Here is a 19,611-nt window from a genome sequence, read left to right on the forward strand (position 1 = left end):
CTGAGATTTTTATAAAATCCCAGTTTTAATCGACTGCATATATAACAGTTATTTGAATGCTGAACTCTGTAAACCCTGCGTTACATCACTGATGGGCAGAAAGCTGCTAAGGTACAGTGTACACAGAAAGCAGCCAATCAGCAGCAGCGTTACATAGTGAACACATACCTGCTCCAATCGTGCAGCCAGTGTCAGATTCATGCTGCTTATGGTTCAGGCAGTATGGATCTGATGACTGGTTATCTTTAAAAATCTTGTCAAAACTGCTGTATAACTAAGATTTCAAAATTATTAGCTCAAGCTCAGGATTTAAAACTTTCAAAAAAGGATTATACAGTCATTCTGAAGAATGGAATATACAGATATTCTTACGAGGAGTTTAAAAAGTATAAAAATAAAAAAGTTTCAACAAGTCTAGGTCTATTTCATAAGGTGTGCAATCATGGTCAACAGATACACTTTAAACAAAAAAAAACTCACTGGCTGTTTTTAGCTACCTTAACATACGTAGAAATCATTTTCATGTCAAGGATTAAATGAGCTAGTAAAAGCTGAAATTAAAAAAAAAAAAACTCACTCCTGTTTTCTCTTCTCGTTTCAAAGCTGCAGCTTCTAGTTTGGCTTCATATTCTGCTTGTACTTGATCCCTTTTCTTCAGAACATTCTAGAAATACAAAGACATCTCATTTTTCACAGTGGTCATATCATATTGAGGTGTTGTATATTAAACAGTCAAAAAAAACAATCCTGGAAACTAGGAGATGGTGTTCTACGTTATAGACTGCTTTCACATCAGTTTTTTGCCATCAGTCACAATCTGTCGTTTTTTGAAAAAAAAAACGGATCCGGAGACTGATGCCGCTGGATCCGTTTTTTCTCATAGACTTGTATTAGCGACGGATTCCGACTGATGGCCTCACGTTTCATCAGTCGTTCGCCGCATCCGTCGAAATTTTTTTATCCGCTGGCCGGACACGACGCACAAAGCAACTTTTTTTTGTGTCCATCGAAAAATCGGACAGCGACCGATCCATCCATCGTTTGCTAGAATGAAAGCCTATGGGCACAGGTTCCGTCGTCATCCATCAAATACATATTTTTTATAGTTCATAGAGTTCTACATAGCATAATAGCCGCTAAATCAATTGCCGGCTTCAGTAAAATCATTCCCGAACCCGACATGATACGACACATGGTTTACATATAGTAAACCTTGTCATATCAAAACGATTTATGTATGTCAATGTTTAATCAATTTAGTAGTTTGTGTTAGGAAAAATTTGGAACGCTAAGGGTTAAATTTAAGGCTATAATCAAGGAAAAAATTGCGTGGGCTCCCGTGCAATTTTCTCCGCCACAGAGGGAAAGCCAGTGAGTGAGAGCAGTTTTAATAGCCTAGAGAGGGACCATGGTTATTTGCCGCCCCTGGCTAAAAAAATCTGCCCTCAGCCACCCCAGAAAAGGCGCATCTATAAAGATGCACCTTTTCTGGCACTTAGCCTTTCTATTCACATGGTCTTTAGCGGTGGCTCATGGGTTAATGTCACCTTGCTATTGAAAGGTGACATTAAGCCGGGTTAATAATGGAGAGGTGTCATATTAACCCTAGAATAATAAAGGGCATAAGTCGCAGATTCCGCAGGTAAAAAAGACCCGCGTTTTTACTGCGGATTTAGTGCAGATTTGGCCTGTGTTTTTACACCTGCGGATTCCTATATTGGAATAAATGTAAAAACGCTGCGGAATCCACACAAAGAATTGACATGCTGCGTAAAATAAGCCGCTGCGTTTCCGCACAGATTTTTCCGCAGTATGTGCACCGCGGTTTTTGTTTTCCATAGGATAAGATGGTACTGTATATCCTATGGAAAACTGCTGCAGATCCGCAGGCAACATGTGCACATACCCTTAGAGAGCCCCTGATGTGTCTAAAAAGTGGAAACCCCTCCCCAAGTGGCCCCATTATTGAAACTAGATCTCTCAAAGAACTTATCTAGATGTGTCATGAGCACCTTGAACGCTCTGGTGCTTCACAGAAGTTTATAATGTGAAAAAAAAAAACACCACATTTTTAACCACAAAAATGTACTTTTAGCCCCAATTTTTTATTTTCCCAAGGGTAACAGGCTAAAATGGTCCACACAACCTGTTAGGCAATTTCTCCTAAGTTTGAATACGTGCATGGACTTCATAACGCGATATTAAATATAAATGGTGAGACTATAACAGCGGGCCCATAATAACAGTAATTCATACAGTATTAAATAATTCCAATATTAACCATTCTTGTGCTGTAGAATATCTGAATGTTTCATATAAATGTCTGTATCTTATTATCTTAGGTATTGTTTGATTTTATTTGTATTTAAGGTTGATTTTAATCATTTGTTTTTTTCATGTTGGAGAAGTCCTTGGGGATGGAACCCTGCAAAGTGTTACTGCTGGCTATAGGGTTAACCTGGCTGAATTAAATCCACTTGGAATCTTCTACACACACACACACACACACACACACACACACACACACACGTAGTTTCCAGAAAGGGTGACACCCAGAAATTCAGTGATGTTTTCCCTGCTTTATAATATATATGCGGTTTTGATTCATTCTTCACTTGGACCTGGAGGAAGACACATGTAGTGTCGAAACATGTCGTCCACAAGGGATTGACTATATGCAAAATTGTTATTGAAGAAACCTGGAACATTTTTAATGGATAAAGGCTATATTTTACTCTACCATTGGACTGATCGCTGGAGAAACAATACTATTTCCTTTACATGTAAGGATTTATCCCAATCCGTTTTCTGTGCAAACTGCAACCATAGGCTGGAAGTATTCCTGGTTTTCTTCAAAGTGGTGAGCTGGCTACTCCAAAAAATACACACATGCATACTATAATATTATATATATATATATATATATATATATATATATATATATATATATATATATATATATATATATATATACATACACACACACACACACACACACACACACACACACACACACACCAGCTGAAGGGCCCGGTGTTGTCTGGGCATAGTAAACTGTGGTTAGTTATAACAAATTGTAATGATTATATTGCACATAAAAACTGTGCATTTAACCCCTCCACTACCAAGGGTGGTTTGCACGTTAACTCCCAGGCCAATTTTTACAATTCTGACCACTGTCCATTTATGAGGTAATAACTCTGGAACACTTCAACGGATCTAGGCGATTCTGACATTGTTTTCTCGTGACATATTGTACTTCACTTTAGTGATAAAATTTCTTTGCTATAACGTGCGTTTATTTATGAAAAAAACGGAAATATGGCGAAACTTTTGAAAATTTTGCGATTTTCAAATTTGAATTTTTATGCCCTTAAACCAGAGAGTTACGAAACACAAAATAGTTAATAAATAACATTTCCCACATGTCTACTTTACATCAGCACAATTTTGGAAACAAAGTTTTTTTTGTTAGGAAGTTATAAGGGTTAAAAGCAGGGCTGTGGAGTCGGAGTCGGAGTTAGTTTTGGTTGTAATGTAAATGTAAATGTAAATGTACCGACTCCAGCTTTAAAAAAAATGTATTAATATTTCATAATTGAACTTTCATATGAATTTTATAAATGTTACTCAAATATATATGTTCTATCAAACTATGAACAACAGTGATAAGCAGTTCTGCTGGAGATAGAGACATTTCTTACTTCTTGTGTGTTACTGTTCTCCACTGCCCTTATCTAATCTTATACTTGGTTAACCTCATGCTGCCCCAACCCCCCTACTTACAATGTATGAAACTGAAAGTGAAAATGTGTTGCAAATTCTTAGTAGTAAAGCTCCTCCTCTAGACTAGATCATACTAGGTGTGCGTCTTCCAAGCATCTCACAGCTGCCTGCTACTCAGAAGAGGAAGACTGTAAGAAGTATTATCCTTTCAACAAACTTTGCATCAGTTAACTGTGAGTACTTGAGGAATAATAACAGTATTACTGACCACTATATCAGTTGTACGACCTGGCAATAATTTTGTACAATTGTTTTTAGGAAAAACAATTGTCATTTGGATTGTGAATGCAGAATTAAAAACCTGAGAATGTCAAAGAAGCATCACATTAAATCAGCTGTATTTGAACATTTCACCATCACTCAAGATAGAAAACATTATGTCTGTCAGTGTATGACAAATGATCCAGACGAAAACAAATGCTGTGAAGCCAAGATGAGTGCATATTCAGGCAAAGATAAAAATGCTCCTACCAGAGCTTCTAATCTAAAGAAACATTTACAGCGCTTTCATCCAGAAGTACTGAAAGCAGTGGATGAGAAAGACTGCATCCAAACCAATGAACCAGTGCCCAGCTCTTCCAGCCAAACAAAGGAGCAGAGAACTTTGCAGCCATCAGTTGCAAGATATTTTGTCAGTGACAAAGTTACTGTGACAATGAGATACATTTAAAAAACAGATCATAGAGCTTGTTGTAAAGGATAGTGTGCCTATTTCATTATTTTCACGACCAGCTTTTATGTGTCTGAATGGGGAAATGGCCCGCAAGCTTGGTGTTTCTCTGGAGAGAGAGAGTATTAGAAAATTAGTAATCGAAGAAGCTTTTAAACAAAAGGAAGAACTTAAGAAAACTCTCAAGGGACGCTTTCTGTTTCTTAAAATGGATGCCTGCACACGTCACAGAGTGAACTATTTTGCCATCAATGTCCGATTTGTTTGTGACAAAAATGAAATAGTTACGAAGACATTGGCAGTAAAAGACACCAAAGCTCATCACACACCAGTGAGTTTCTCCAGGTCTTGGTGGAAAAGGTTCTGCAAGACTATGAACTTAAAAAAGAGCAAGTTCTTTCTGTCGTAACTGACAATGCTTCAAATATGATAAGTACTATTAAGCTAATGAATGAGAGTAATGATGGTGACCAGCAGCTAGAAGAACATTCTGGGTCCACAGACACAGAAATGTTTGAAATAGAGGAACACAGTATTGTAACTGAGGAGCAAACTGAAGTTGCTTCAGATGAACAGCAACATGATAGTTTATATGATCTTGTTGAAACTGTGTCAATATGTTTTCATTCATCACATGCGCTGTGTTGTGCATACGCTACAGCTGGCTATAACTGATTGGCAAGGTGAGAAAATTGGCTACTGTTGCCAGAACCCCTAAAGTTGACTCAATTTTGAAGAGACGTGCTGGAAAAGGGGCAATTATTGATCAAGCCACACGATGGGGCAGTACTTACTTAATGATTCAGCGCTTGGTTGAACTGAAAACCTTTCTTGTAGACATGGCTAACCCTCAACTGACGCTAAATGAAAGTCCGTGGAATCAGGTGACTGAGCTGGAAAAATTGCTAGAGCACCCATTTACAGTGACTAAAAAATTACAAGCAGAGGACTTAACTCCAGGTATTTTCTTAAAGGAGTGGAAGAACCTGATGTTTCTTTCGCCTGTCCCAAAGAGGAGGGTTAATTGCAAGTGGCATGGCTACATCAATGAAACGGAGAGAGGAGCTACTATTACAAAATAACATTCTTTTGGCAGCTGTTTATGTAGACCCAATGCATCGGATTCTTCTAGATGATCAACAGCTAAGTAAAGGAAAAGAAGCTCTGTTTGAAATAGCAGTAAGGATGAAAGGGTTGCTCAACAGTCAGGAGGAACAAGAAGAATTTGGTCGTCCTGCCACATCTTCACCCTCATCATCAACTGATGAAGAATTTAATTTTGAAAAATATCTGGATCACAAGGACCGTGCAAAGCATTCCCGCATAGAAGAGTCATCCCCATCAAGGAACACAGCCAGTACATTTCAGCAGAATTTTTCATGTGCACTAAAAGAAATTGAGAAATTTGACCGTTCATCAAAAATAACAGTGCAACAAAGCGATTCCTCTGTATCCTGACATTGTCAGAGATGTTGCCCGAGTGGTTACTGCTTTGCCACCAACACAAGTTAGTGTAGAGAGGTTGTTCTCTGCTCTCAAAATAATTAGATCAGATTTGAGGGCATCCATGAAGGAGGATCTGACAGAGGCAATACTTTTTCTGAGGACAAATTTATAGATTTCTTCTTATTAACTGCATAAAAGTGTTTATTGCATATTTACTTACAGTTTAGAAAAGTTTATAAAAGTTATTTGCTATATTCTAATTGTATTCTAATAAATGTAGTTTTTGCTCTAAGTGGTGTGATTACTTATATGATGGTGAGAAACTGAATAAGCACGATGTTTAATATTTTACAACAGTAAATTTGTTGTTATGAATTGGCCATTTATGAAGGAGTCGGAGCCTGATAAAATCCAGGAGTCGGAGTCGGAGTCGCAACTGTGGCTTACCGACTCCACAGCCCTGGTTAAAAGTTGACCAGCGATTTCTCATTTTTACAGCAAAATTTACAAAACCATTTTTTAAGGACCACCTCACATTTGAAGTCACTTTGAGGGGCCTATATGGCAGAAAATACCCAAAAGTGACACCATTCTAAAAACTGCACCCCTCAAGCTACTCAAAACTACATTCAAGAAGATTATTAACCATTCAGGCGCTTCACAGGAGCAGAAGCAACATGGAAGGAAAAAATTAACATTTAAATTTTTAGTCACAAAAATGATACGTTAGCAACAATTTTTTAATTTTCCCAAGGGTAGCAGGAGAAATTGGACCCCAAAAGTTGTTGTCCAATTTGTCCTGAGTACACCGATACCCTATATGTTGGGGGGAACCACTGTTCGGGCGCACGGCAGGGCTCGGAAGGGAAGCAGCGCCATTTGACTTTTTCAACCTAAAATTGGCTGGAATTGAGATTCGACGCCATGTTGCGTTTGACGAGCCCCCAATGTGCCCAAACAGTGGAAACCCCCCACAAATGACCCCATTTTGGAAACTAGACCCCCTAAGGAACTTATCTAGATGTGTGGTGAGCACCTTGAACCCTCTAGGGCTTCACAGGAGTTTATAACGTCCGGGCGTGAAAATAAAAAAAATCATATTTTGTGCCCACAACAATGATTGTTTAGTCCCCAATTTTTAATTTTCCAAAGGGTAACAGGAGAAATTGGTCTCCAAAAGTTGTTGTCCAATTTGTCCTGAGTACGCTGGTCCCCATCTGTGGGAAAAAACTGTTTAGGCACACGTCGGGGATTGGAAGGGAGTGACTTTTTGGAATGCAGACTTAGATGGAATGGTCTGCGGGCGCCATTTTCCATTTGCAGAGCCCCTGATGTGCCTAAACAGTAAAAAAAAAAAAAAATAACCCACAAGTGACATTGTTTTGGAAACTAGACCCCCAAGGAACTTATCTAGATGTGCCACAACTAATCTAATGTTTCCGGTAAAGTAATTTAGTAGTGCATTGAGGTGTGGTACAATTTGAAGCAATCCTTGATACACAGGCCAGGTTTTTCGGGGCAGGTGTCGCATTGATAAATGGTGTCCTTGCGTATTCCGTTTTTGTAACACACTCGGCACCTTTTTTGCGATCTACCTCTTTTTGTAGTTTGCGGGACCTCCCCCGGGAAATGCTGACCTGGTACAATACGAGCACCTTCAGTTCCGGAAGTTCTGGGGCCCGCTCCTTCCAGAGTGCCAAACGTCAGGGCCTTAACCACTACCTCCTGGAACTCAAGGTATGACGTATCGGTGTGGTGTGCACATTGTGACAGCAGGAATGCGTTGAGCATTGCCAATTGGACAATGTGCACGGCCAGCTTTTTGTACCACACCTTGGCCTTTCTTAAAGCATTGTACGGTTGGAGGAGTTGATCGGAGCGATCAACGCCCCCATATTTTTATTGTACCCCAGCACACATTCAGGTTTGCTGACCTGTGCAGAGGTACCCCGTACAGTGTTGAGGGCGCTGCCATAACAGTGTATGGTGGTCAAGAGAAAGACATCCCTCTTGTCCTTGACCACCAGCAGGTGGTCGCTACAGTGGGCCCTGCGCTCACCTTTTCGGAGCATCTGCCCAAGTAGCGTCTTCGGGAGGCCTCTCTGATTTTTGCGGACAGTACCGCAAGCTGCGGTACCTCGCGCAGAGAGGGATTTGTAGAGTGGGACGCTGATATAAAAGTTATCAGTGTAGAGGTGATAACCTTTATCCAGCAGTGGGTGCACCAAATCCCACACAATTTTCCCACTCACTCACAGGTCAGGAGGACACTCAGGGGGTTCAATCCTGGTGTCCTTTTCTTCGTACACTCTAAACCTGTGGGTGTACCCTGAGGTACTCTCACACAGCTTATAGAGTTTGATTCCGTACCTGGCCCTCTTACTGGGCAGGTATTGACGGAATCCGAGCCTTCCCTTGAAATGGACCAAGGACTCATCCACGCAGATGTTCCTTTGGGGCACGTACACTTCAGCAAACTTTTTGTTGAAGTGTTCGATGACCGGCCGAACTTTGAACAGACGGTCAAAGTTGGGGTCATCTCGTGCGGGACACTGTGCATTATCGTTATAATGCAGAAACTTGTGGATGGCCTGAAAACGCGTCCGGACCATGACCATTCGGAACACTGGAGTGTTGTATATAATATCAACACTCCAATATTGCCGAATTTCAGGCTTCTTCAGGAAACCCATGTGGAGGACCAGGCCCCAAAACTGCGTCATTTCAACTGCGTCCACAGGAGACCAGTTAGTATAGGATGAACGTGGGTTTTGCTCCAAAAATTGCCGAGTGTACAAATTAGCTTGCTCCACCATGAGGTTAACAAAATCCTCAGAGAAAAAGACTTTGAAAAAGTCAATTTCTGTGAGGCCGGTGGTGTCAAACTTGATTCCTGATTCTGCCACAAAAACAGGAATCGGTGGCTCGTAATTTTCGGGGGGCGAGGTCCACACAGGGTCCGCTGAATCAGCTGCGGGCATCGTGGGCGCTGCCTCATCTGTCCTGGAGCGTCTGCGTAGCAGTTCCGCAGGACCCGAGGAGGAAGATGAGGAGGGAGAAGAGGAAGAGGATGAAGAATCCGAAAAATAAAGAAATGTCAGATCGTCATCCTCGCTATCAGTGTCGGAGGCAAGTAAAGCATATGCCTCCTCCATTGAATAGCACTGTTGGGAGGAACGTGATGGGCGGGACATTTTTTTGTGTAAATATGGTGCTTGGGTGTACTTTATTTATAACTGTGTATGTGGTGGTGGAGGGCTAGTGATTGGTGCACACTATCCTGTAAGAAAAAGCTAAAAGGAAATGGGGAGCAAAATACCTGTGAAAAAAAGTCTAAAACAGCAGGTCCTAGATATGATAAGTGAACGGCGTCACTTATCAAAATTAAGTGGCTGCTGGATGTGTGCACAGGGGGGGCTCAAAGGGGGGGGGTGAAAAAGAAAAATGGAAAACAGCCGGCACGAACTTTAATAAGTGAATTGCGTCACTTATCAAAATTCGGCGGCTGCTAAATGTGCACACGGAAACGGCGCAAAGGGGGATAAAAAGAGGGGCGTGGGGGGATGGGGGTGGATGAATAGAGATAGGGCAGGGATCAACAGTTAGGGTTGTAGTTAGGTGGCACAAAAAGGGGTGATAAAAAGGAAAAACGGCAGGCACAAGCTCTGATAAGTGATGTGCGTCACTTAACAAAGTTTTGCGGCTGTGGGATGTGTGCGGAGGTGGCGCAAAGGGGGCTAAAGAAAAAAAGCGAGCACGAGTGTTGATCGGTGAAATGCGTCACCGATCAACGCTCGGCGGCTGCGCACGGAGGTGGCGCAAAAGTGGGGTGGAGGGAGGTAAAAATAGGGGGAGTGGGGTAGATGGAGAGATTGGGCAGGGATCAGTTAGGGTTGTAGTTAGGTGGCACAAAGGGGGGGGTGAAAAAAATGAAAAACGGGATGTGTGTGCGGAGGTGGGCGCAAAGGGGGCTAAGGAAAAAAAGCGAGCACGAGTGTTGATCGGTGAACTGTGTCATCGATCAACGCTCGGCGGCTGCGCACGGAGGGGCGCAAAAGGGGGGGTGGAGGGGGGTAAAAGGGGGGGATGAAGATAGATTGGGCAGGGGATCAGGGATCAATTAACACTTACAGTTGTAGTTTTCTTTCTTCTTCTGCAGGGATTGTGATGCTACAAGCTGTGGCACTACAATACCCAGCACAGGAGCTCATGCTGCGTCCGACCTCTCTGCAGGAATCCTCAGCTAGAGTGAGGACCCCTGCAGACAAGTCAGACAGGTCAGAGGCAGGTCACAGAGCGGTCACATCGCTGCTGTGACCTGTCATTGGTGGGATCGAATGATTACATCGATCCCACCAATCCCTGCTCTGCCTGGTGACCATGGTAACTGCCTAGGATCGGAGCTCACAGCTCCGATTCCTAGGCAGGTCATGGCCAGGTCATCAGCAGGGCACACAGCGGTCACAGCGTGACCGCAGCTGTGCCCTGTGGCTGGTGCGATCGCCGATCTAATCGATCGCGCCAACCACTTCCTGCAGGCCCTGCTGGGCCTGTCCTAGGATCGGTGCTATTACAGCACCGATCCGAGCCGGTAGCGGCAGGGAACAGTAGCGATATTGCGCCGCTGTGCGCTGCGATTGACACGATTGATTAGGTCGGCGATCGCGCCAATCTGGGGGCTTTTCTCTACATTTCTTTACATCGGTACTTGATCCTAGCCTAGGATCCCGTTGTTTCAGCCAATCTGATTGGCTGTTCAATTCAGAACAGCCAATCACAGCTCACAGAGGGGCGGGCCAGGGCAGAGACTGCCCGGGATGCCGAGGCCATCTATCCAGAGGTAAGATGGCGTCGGCATTTTAATGTGATCACCGCGACTTAAGTCGCGATGTCGCATTAAAGGGCATGACGTACTATTCCGTCCATGGTTCCAGGTCACATGGACGGAATAGTACGCCCAATGTAGGAAAGGGGTTAATCCCATCTTGTGTGATACGGACTGCTGAGCCATGTATCTATTCCTGTCCTGTGTGATACTGTCTGCTGAGCCATGTGTCTATTCCTATCCTGTGTGATACTGATTGCTGAGCTGTGTATCTAATCCTATCCTGTGTGATACTGGGCTCCCCCTGCAGTCTGTGTCAGAAGGTGGTCTGTGTTGGCACGGTAATAAATTGTGTTATTTCCAGCTTTACAGAAGGACGATAACACCATAGAAATGATAAGAATAATAGGCCTCAGTTACCACAACTGTCTACAAAGAAAACTGTTGCTGATAGCAACCAATCACAGCTCATGTTTCATCTTTTAAACAGCTCTGGGACAGCGAGGCGAGTTTTGAGTGGCGACTTTTGTGTTTCGACTTTTATGTGGCGAGGTTGGTATATGTGTGGTGAAATTTGTGCTGAGGGTGGTATATGTGTTGAAGCACGTGGTAGTGTGTGGCGCATTTTGTGTGTGTTCATATCCCCGTGTGTGGTGAGTATCCCATGTCAGGGCCCCACCTTAGCAACTGTACCTATACGGTATAAACACTTTGGCGCCATTGCTCTCATTCTTTAAGTCCCCCTTGTTCACATCTGGCAGCTGTCAATTTGCCTCCAACACTTTTCCTGTCACTTTTTTCCCCCATTATGTAGATAGGGGCAAAATCGTTTGGTGAATTGGAACGCGCGGCTTAAAATTTCACCTCACAACATAGCCTATGACGCTCTCAGGGTCCAGACGTTTGTCTATGCAAAGTTTTGTGGCTGCAGCTGCGACGTGTGGATGCCAATCCCGGACATACATACATACCCACCCACATTGATTATTATATATATATATATATATATATATATATATATATATATATATATATATATATATATATATATATATATATATATATATATATATATTTATTTTAGTACAGACCAAAAGTTTGGGCACACCTCAGTTCATCAAGAGAATGCCAAGAGTGTCCAAAGCAGTAATCAAAGCAAAAGGTGGCTACTTTGAAGAACCTAGAATATAAGAAATATTTTCAGTGTCACACTTTTTTGTTAATTATATAATTCCACATGTGTAAATTCATAGTTTTGATGCCTTTAGAGTGAATCTACAATTTTCATAGTCATGAAAATAAAGAAAAACTCTTTGAATGAGAAAGTGTGTGCAAACTTTTGGTCTGTACTGGTATGTATGTATGTATGTTATGTATGGTATGTATGTATGTATGTATGTATGCATGCATGTATGTATGAATGATAGATAGATATATACACACACACACACACACACACATACTGTATATATATATATATATATATATATATATATATATATATATATATATATATATATATATACATACATATACACACACACATACATACACACACACACACTTATAACCTGACGTTAAATTCATCCACTGGTTGCATAACTTATTCTTTTGAAAGCTGAAACCCTCCGAAATGTGGTTTAGGTTAAGAAAATAAATTGCCATCAATGCAGAAATATTGATCATTTAATGGACACAGAATGGTCAGATTTTGGCAAGACAAAAGTTTTGTCGGCCACAGAAAGTAATGTGATATTCCAACAAGTAATTAACTTAAAATACAAATATATGTTGCATAACATTGGTGAATGATGTTGTGGTGCTATTAGAAACATATTTAATATTTTGTGTGACTTTCATGAGCTTGAAAGACTGCATCCATGCAGTTCAACAATGATTCATACAATTTATTAATGAAGTCATCAGGAATAGCAAAGAATGCAGTCTTACATGCCTCCCAGAATTCTAGAGTCTTTGGTTTTGTCTTCTAAGCTTCCTCTTTCATCCTACCCCAAACATGCTCAATGATGTTCATGTCTCGTGACTGGGCTGGCCAGTCCTTGAGCACTTTGATCTTTTTTGCCTGGAGGAACTTTGCTGTAGAGATGGATGTATGAGATGGAGCATCATCCTGCTGCAGAATTTGACCCCTTTTATGATTTGGAATATAAGAGGTAGCTAATACTTCTTGATATTTTAGGCTATTGATATTGCCCTTCCACCTTGCAAATGTTTCGCACAACCCCATACTGAATGTAACCCCAAACCATAATCTTTCCTCCACCAAATCTAACTGTTTTCTGTGTGTATTTTGGGATCCATATACGCGCTCCAGTAGGACTCTTGCAGTATTTGCGGCAGCTGTGGTGTAATTCTACTGAAGATTCATCAGAGAAATCCACCTTCTGCCACTTTTCCAGCGTCCATCTGTTTAGCAGGCTGTGGGACTTTGCACATGCCACACAGTTTTTTATTTGCCTTTTGTTTAGTGCTGGCTTCTGGGCACTGATTCGAACATGGAGGCCATTTCGAGACAGAATTCTACAATCTGTTCTAGTTGACACAGGGACTTGAGGTGACCAGGCCTGCTGGAGCTCTGCTGCTGTGGAAAAGGGGCTTGCTTTGGATTTTCTAACCAACAAACGTTCATCCTGAGCAGTTGTCTTGTGGGGTCTGCCAGACCTGGGCTTGTCAAACACATCTCCAGTCTCTTCGAATATTTTTTTTAATTCTTTGTATTTGACGCTGAGACACATTAAAGGTGCCAGCCACCTCTGCAGTGGATCTGGTCTTCAGCCTCTTGATAATCCAGGCTTTGGTCGCAGGGTGGATTTTTGGCATGTTGTCAGAGCTCAAGCTGCAGCTCAAGTGAAGGTCTGGGGTGCTGGGTTTCTTTTTATACACACCTACTAATCAACCGATCATTTACTGAGCACAGGTGAAGATGCAAACTAGGATTGGGTGCATTATATGACCAGGCAACAAAACTTTTGCCTTGCCAAAATCAGACCATTCTGTGTCTATTAAATGATCAATATTTCTGCATTGATGGCAATTTATTTTCTTAACCTAATTATATATTATATACATATATATATATATATATATATATATATATATATATATATATATATATATATATATATATACACATACATACACTCACTGGCCACTTTATTAGGTACACCATGCTAGTAACGGGTTGGACCCCCTTTTGCCTTCAGAACTGCCTCAATTCTTCGTGGCAGAGATTCAACAAGGTGCTGGAAGCATTCCTCTGAGATTTTGGACCATATTGACATGATGGCATCACACAGTTGGCACAGATTTGTCGGCTGCACATCCCTGATGCGAATCTCCCGTTCCACCACATCCCAAAGATGCTCTATTGGATTGAGATCTGGTGACTGAGGAGGCCATTTGAGTACAGTGAACTCATTGTCATGTTCAAGAAACCAATCTGAGATGATTCGAGCTTTATGACATGGCGCATTATCCTGCTGAAAGTAGCCATCAGATGCCTGTTCTTAGCTGAGAGGAGTGGTACCCAGTGTGGTCTTCTGCTGCTGTAGCCCATCTGCCTCAAAGTTCGACGCACTGTGCGTTCAGAGATGCTCTTCTGCCTACCTTGGTTGTAACGGGTGGCAATTTGAGTCACTGTTGCCTTTCTATCAGCTCGAACCAGTATGCCCATTCTCCTCTGACCTCTGGCATCAACAAGGCATTTCCGGCCACAGAACTGCCGCTCACTGGATTTTTTTTTCTTTTTCGGACCATTCTCTGTAAACCCTAGAGATGGTTGTGCGTGAAAATCCCAGTAGATCAGCAGTTTCTGAAATACTCAGACCAGCCCTTCTGGCACCAACAATCATGCCACGTTCAAAGGCACTCAAATCACCTTTCTTCCCCATACTGATGCTCGGTTTGAACTGCAGGAGATTGTCTTGACCATGTCTACATGCCTAAATGCACTGAGTTGCCGCCATGTGATTGGCTGATTAGAAATTAAGTCTTAACACACAGTTGGACAGGTGTACCTAATAAAGTGGCCAGTGAGTGAGTGTATGTATATATATATATATATATATATATATATATATATATATATATACACACATACATATACACACATATACACACACACACACATACATATATACACACACACACACACGCTTTTATTTACATAACATGGAAGAGGGAGGTGGCTCTCTAGTGCAATCAGCACCTCCGTTGACACCTATGGAGTCAAAAATAGAATTAGACTTACCGGTAATTCGGTTTCTAGGAACCTTCCACGACAGCCACCTTGGAGGTTGTCTCCCCGCCCTAATAGGGGACAGGAACACAAAGAGGTTAAATAACCTTCCCCTTCCTGCTACCTCAGTGTTTTTTCTGAACATACTAGCATGAATAATTACCGCCAGTAGAGCAGGAATCATCAGGTAAATACATCATATCGGGAGGGAAATTAGTGCTGTCGTGGAAGGTTCCTAGAAACAGAATTACCGGTAAGTCTAATTCTATTTTCTCTAGTCACCTTCCACGACAGCCACCTTGGAGTCATGCCAACGTTCATTTACTAGGGAGGGACTACAGCTTGCAAGATGCGTCTGCCGAATGTCAGATCCATATTGAAATCCAGTCTATTGTGTCTAGTAAAGGTGTGCACAGAGGACCAGGTGGCTGCTCTGCAGATCTGCTCTGAAGACGTATTTCCTCTTGCTGCCAGGACGTACCGACTGATCAAGTGGAGTGGGCTTTTAACGACTCGGGAGGAGAGAGATGCCTTAAAGAAATATGCCAGAGAGATTGACTGCTTGATCCAGCCCGCTATCGTGTTCTTCCCCTTATTTCTTCCTGAATACTGCAGGAACAGGTTCTGATCGACTCTCCAATCCTTGGTTGCTTCGAGGTAACGGAGAACCACCCTGCGGACATCCAGGGTATGAAACCTTCCCTTCCTTCGGGTTAGAAGGATTTGGGCAAAATGAGGGAAAAACGATATCCTGGCTTCTGTGAAAGTCTGACACCACCTTGGGCATAAAGGAGGGGTCTAGGCATAGTACTATACTGTCTGAATTGAGTAGGAGGTAAGATTCCTGTACCGAAAGGGCCTGTAGCTCCCCCACCCGTCTAGCTGATGTGATCGCCACAAGAAACACTGTTTTGAGTGTAAGCATTTTTAATGGGATCTCTGACAGGGGCTCAAACGGGGCCTGTGTTAGGCTATTGAGTGCTAAATTAAGATCCCAGGGAGGAACCCGATTAGGGAGTGAAGGGCGAATTCTGCCTGCCGCTGTCATGAACCGCTTGACCCAACGGTGTTTGGCTAGGTCTTGGTCAAAAAAGGAACTAAGGGCAGACACCTGAACTTTCAACGTGCTTGGAGTAAGCCCTAGATGCAACCCTTTCTGCAGGAAATCTAGTATTTGGGCAATATTTGGATGAGTGGGGTCAGGGGCCCCCGGAAGGCACCAGGAGGAAAATTTTTTCCATATTTTGCCGTAAATTGCATTTGTTACCGGCTTTCTGCTTTTTTGAAGGGTCCAGATTACCTCATCCGACAACCCTTTGGCTCTCAGAATGTTGGCCTCAGTAACCAAGCTGCTAGACATAGCTTGGTTGGGTTCGGGTGTAGTAATGGACCCTGAAAAAGGAGGTCGGTCTTCTGGGGTAGCAGCCAGGGACCTTCCTGGGCCAAGTCCAACAGGGTGCTGTACCAGCTTCGTCCTGGCCACATGGGAGCCACCAGGATTGTCGTGACCCCGTCCGCTCTGATCTTTTGTAATGTTTTTGCCAGCATCGGGATTGGTGGAAAGGCGTAGGCCAGTCTGAAGACCCATGGATGGGCAAAAGCATCCGTCCCCTGGGCTCTGTACGTGGGATTGAGGGAGAAATAGGTCGCTGCTTTTGTATTTTGCGCATTCGCAAATAGGTCGACCTCCGGGTCTCCCCATCTCGAGGCTAGAGCCTGGAAGACCTCTTGGTTTAGACACCATTCTCCTGGATGGACGTCCTTCCTGCACAGGAAGTCTGCCTGGATATTTTCTGACCCCTTTAGGTGTATCGCAGAAATGGATAACAGGTGCTTCTCCGCCCAGAGGAAGATCCTTGCTGCCACCTTCTTTAGACTGGCGTACCTTGTGCCCCCCTGGTGTCTGAGGTATGCCACCGTGGTCACATTGTCAGAGTATACCCGAACATGATGGTTCCTGACAAGGGTTGATGTGGCCTTCAGTGACTCTTCCACCGCCGTCAATTCCCTTAGGTTTGAAGATCCAGATCTTATGTTCTGGGCCCACTGTCCCTGGAAGTACGAATCCTCGACCACGGCTCCCCAGCCTCTCAGACTGGCGTCGGTACATAATATTTTTAGGGGAAGCTGATCCCAGCTTACTCCTCGGTTCAGGTTCCGATAGTTCAGCCATCACCAAAGGGTCGATTTTACGTGTCCCGGAAGTAGAACCCTTTTTGACAGGTTGTTCGGATATTTTTTCATGTTTATCAGGACATACGACTGGAGGACTCGCGTATGAGCTTGTGCCCAGGATACCGCCTGAATGCACGCTGTCAGGGAACCCAGGATGGACATGGCGTCCCTCAGCGTTGGTGCCCTTTGGTCTCTGAATCGGATTATCTTCTGCCGAAGGTCTTTTTGACGATCTTCGGGAAGAAAGGACGTCCTCTTTTCTGAATCCAAGAGAATCCCCAAGAATTTTTTCCTCGGGGAAGGACAGAGGGCCGACTTCTGGAGATTTGATATCCACCCTAGGGTTTCGAGTATCTGTAGGGTTCTTGATACGTCCTGGTTCAGCCGGTTTACTGAAGGGGCGACAATCAGCAGATCGTCTAGATACGGTACAATGCATATCCCCTGAAGCCGAATGGAGATGACTGCTTCCTTCATGATCTTCGTGAACCCCCCTGGTGCTGGGGATACCTCAAACGGCAGGGCACTGAACTGAAGGTGGCTGATCCCTCGGTTGTGGGTAACCGCAAACCTCAGAAACTTCCGGTGGTCTGGATGAATGGGAACGTGATAATACGCGTCCTTTAGATCTATTGTCGCCATCTGCCATCCTCGTCCAATAAGAGGAATTGCTGATATCACTGACTCCATTTTGAACCTTCGGTACTTTATGAAGTGGTTTAGGAGTTTTAGATTTTTGATGAGCCTGTATTTTCCTGAGGGTTTCTTTATCAGGAACAGGCGAGAATAATGTCCCCTGCCCTCCTCTTGTGGAGGTACATACGAGACCACTTCTTCCCGTAACAGTTCCTCTATCTGAAGCCACAGAATTTTTTGCAGACTTGGGGATTGCGTTGGGGTAATCCTTAGGGCATGCGGGGAAGGGGGGGGGGTGCTCGAACTCCAGTTTCAGCCCAAATTGTATAGTGTGCAGGACCCACTGGTTCGAGGTCGTGGCCTGCCATTGGGCGGAAAACTGGGTGAGTCGACCCCCTACCCGGGTGTCACTGCTTCTCCGGGGGCTGTTGCTGTTAGGGCACAAGGATGTTTCTACCTTTACCCCCTTTCGGGTAGCTCCAGCAACCCGTTTTGCCCTTTCCTCTGAATGTCCTTTGAGAGGTTTGCTCCCTTGAGGGACGAAAAAAACGCCTTTTGGTGGGTTTCTGTTCCGGTAGTGACTTATTCTTGTCGGAAGCCTTCTCAAGGATATCACCCAGGACCGGCCCGAACACGTGGCGTCCCTGGAAGGGGATGGCACATAGTTTCGTCTTGGAGGTGATGTCGTCTCCCCATCACTTCAGCCATAAGGCTCTCCTGGCCGAGTTTGAAAGGACTAAGGACCTTGCTGCCACCCGTACCGTTTCTCCTGAAGTGTCAGCTAAATAGCCTGTTGCCTTCTGGAGGACTGACAGGGATTCTAAGATTTCCTCTCTTGGGGTACCCCCCGACAGGTGGTCTTCCAACGTACGTAGCCAGAGAAACAAAGATCTGGCTACGCAGGTGGATGCAATATTTGCTCTGAGCAGGTTCGTAGAAGCTTCCCAGGATTTTTTAAGATGGCTTTCTATTTTGCGATCCATCCTCGAAGGGCAAGGATGTCTTCTTAGTGACTTGGACGTCTAGCTTAGGGATCTCCCAAATGGAACTATCACCTTCTAGGGAAACCGATTTCTTAGCTCAGAGGGCACCGCAAGTGCTTTCTCGGGGGAGGACCACTCCTGAGCTATTAAATCCTGTATAACCTCATGAACCGGGAAACCCTTTCTGCCTCTGGGTTTCAACCCTCCAAACATCTCATCCTGGACTGAGAGCCTGACCTCCTCCTCCTCCAATCCCATGGTATTTCGTACCATGGAGACCAACTCCTACATATCCTCAGAGGAGAAATAGTACATATACCACACTTGCGGGGGTTTTTAGGGGCAGAAGCCTTGTCTTCATGCAAGAAGAAGAGAAGGCTTTACTCATACCTGTGCCACCAATTTGTTTGACAAGCCAAGGAACGGCCCTGCTACTCACTGTAGGAGGGGGAACACAGGGCTCCGCAGATTCTGCAGTTGAGGGCTTCTCACCGTCCATACCTGCACACACAGACACTCTGCGCTTACCTGGAACTGCTGCACCCTTTTTAAGGGTGGTGCGTCTTCATTCGCTGGGTGCTCCTCCCCGTCCCTGGGGAGGATGTTGCTCGACCCCCGCTGCTATTGTATTCGTTTCCCGGGTTCCCCCTGGAGCCGGCGCGCGTTTCCCCTATACAGGACGCCGGAGGCCGTAAACCGGAAGTGCGTCACCGCTACCTCCGGTCGACTGCCCGCCCCCTCTGACGCGCGCGCGTGGCCCAATGCAGTTATGGGGGAAGGAGGAAGCCGGTGAGCTTGTGCAGGACCCCGGCAAGCACCATACCGCCCCGCT

General features: G+C 44.1%; 1 protein-coding gene across 2 annotated transcripts in view; it reads right to left on the reverse strand.

The window, feature by feature from the left end:
• The window catches only part of SNX30 (sorting nexin family member 30), a 77,981-nt gene that overhangs the window by 10,897 nt on the left and 47,473 nt on the right, over positions 1-19,611 (reverse strand). For both annotated transcript variants that reach the window (XR_012220812.1, XM_073549690.1), the window contains exon 7: positions 578-664. Coding sequence is in view for 1 of the 2 variants with exons in the window: in XM_073549690.1 (XP_073405791.1) it covers positions 578-664 (87 nt within the window). In the remaining variant the exon portion in view is untranslated. The remainder of the gene's footprint in view (positions 1-577; positions 665-19,611) is intronic.

Source organism: Dendrobates tinctorius, unplaced genomic scaffold (genome assembly GCF_039654945.1).
Source record: "Dendrobates tinctorius isolate UK_male_01 unplaced genomic scaffold, ASM3965494v1 ptg000160l, whole genome shotgun sequence".
Taxonomy (NCBI): Eukaryota; Metazoa; Chordata; class Amphibia; order Anura; family Dendrobatidae; genus Dendrobates; species Dendrobates tinctorius.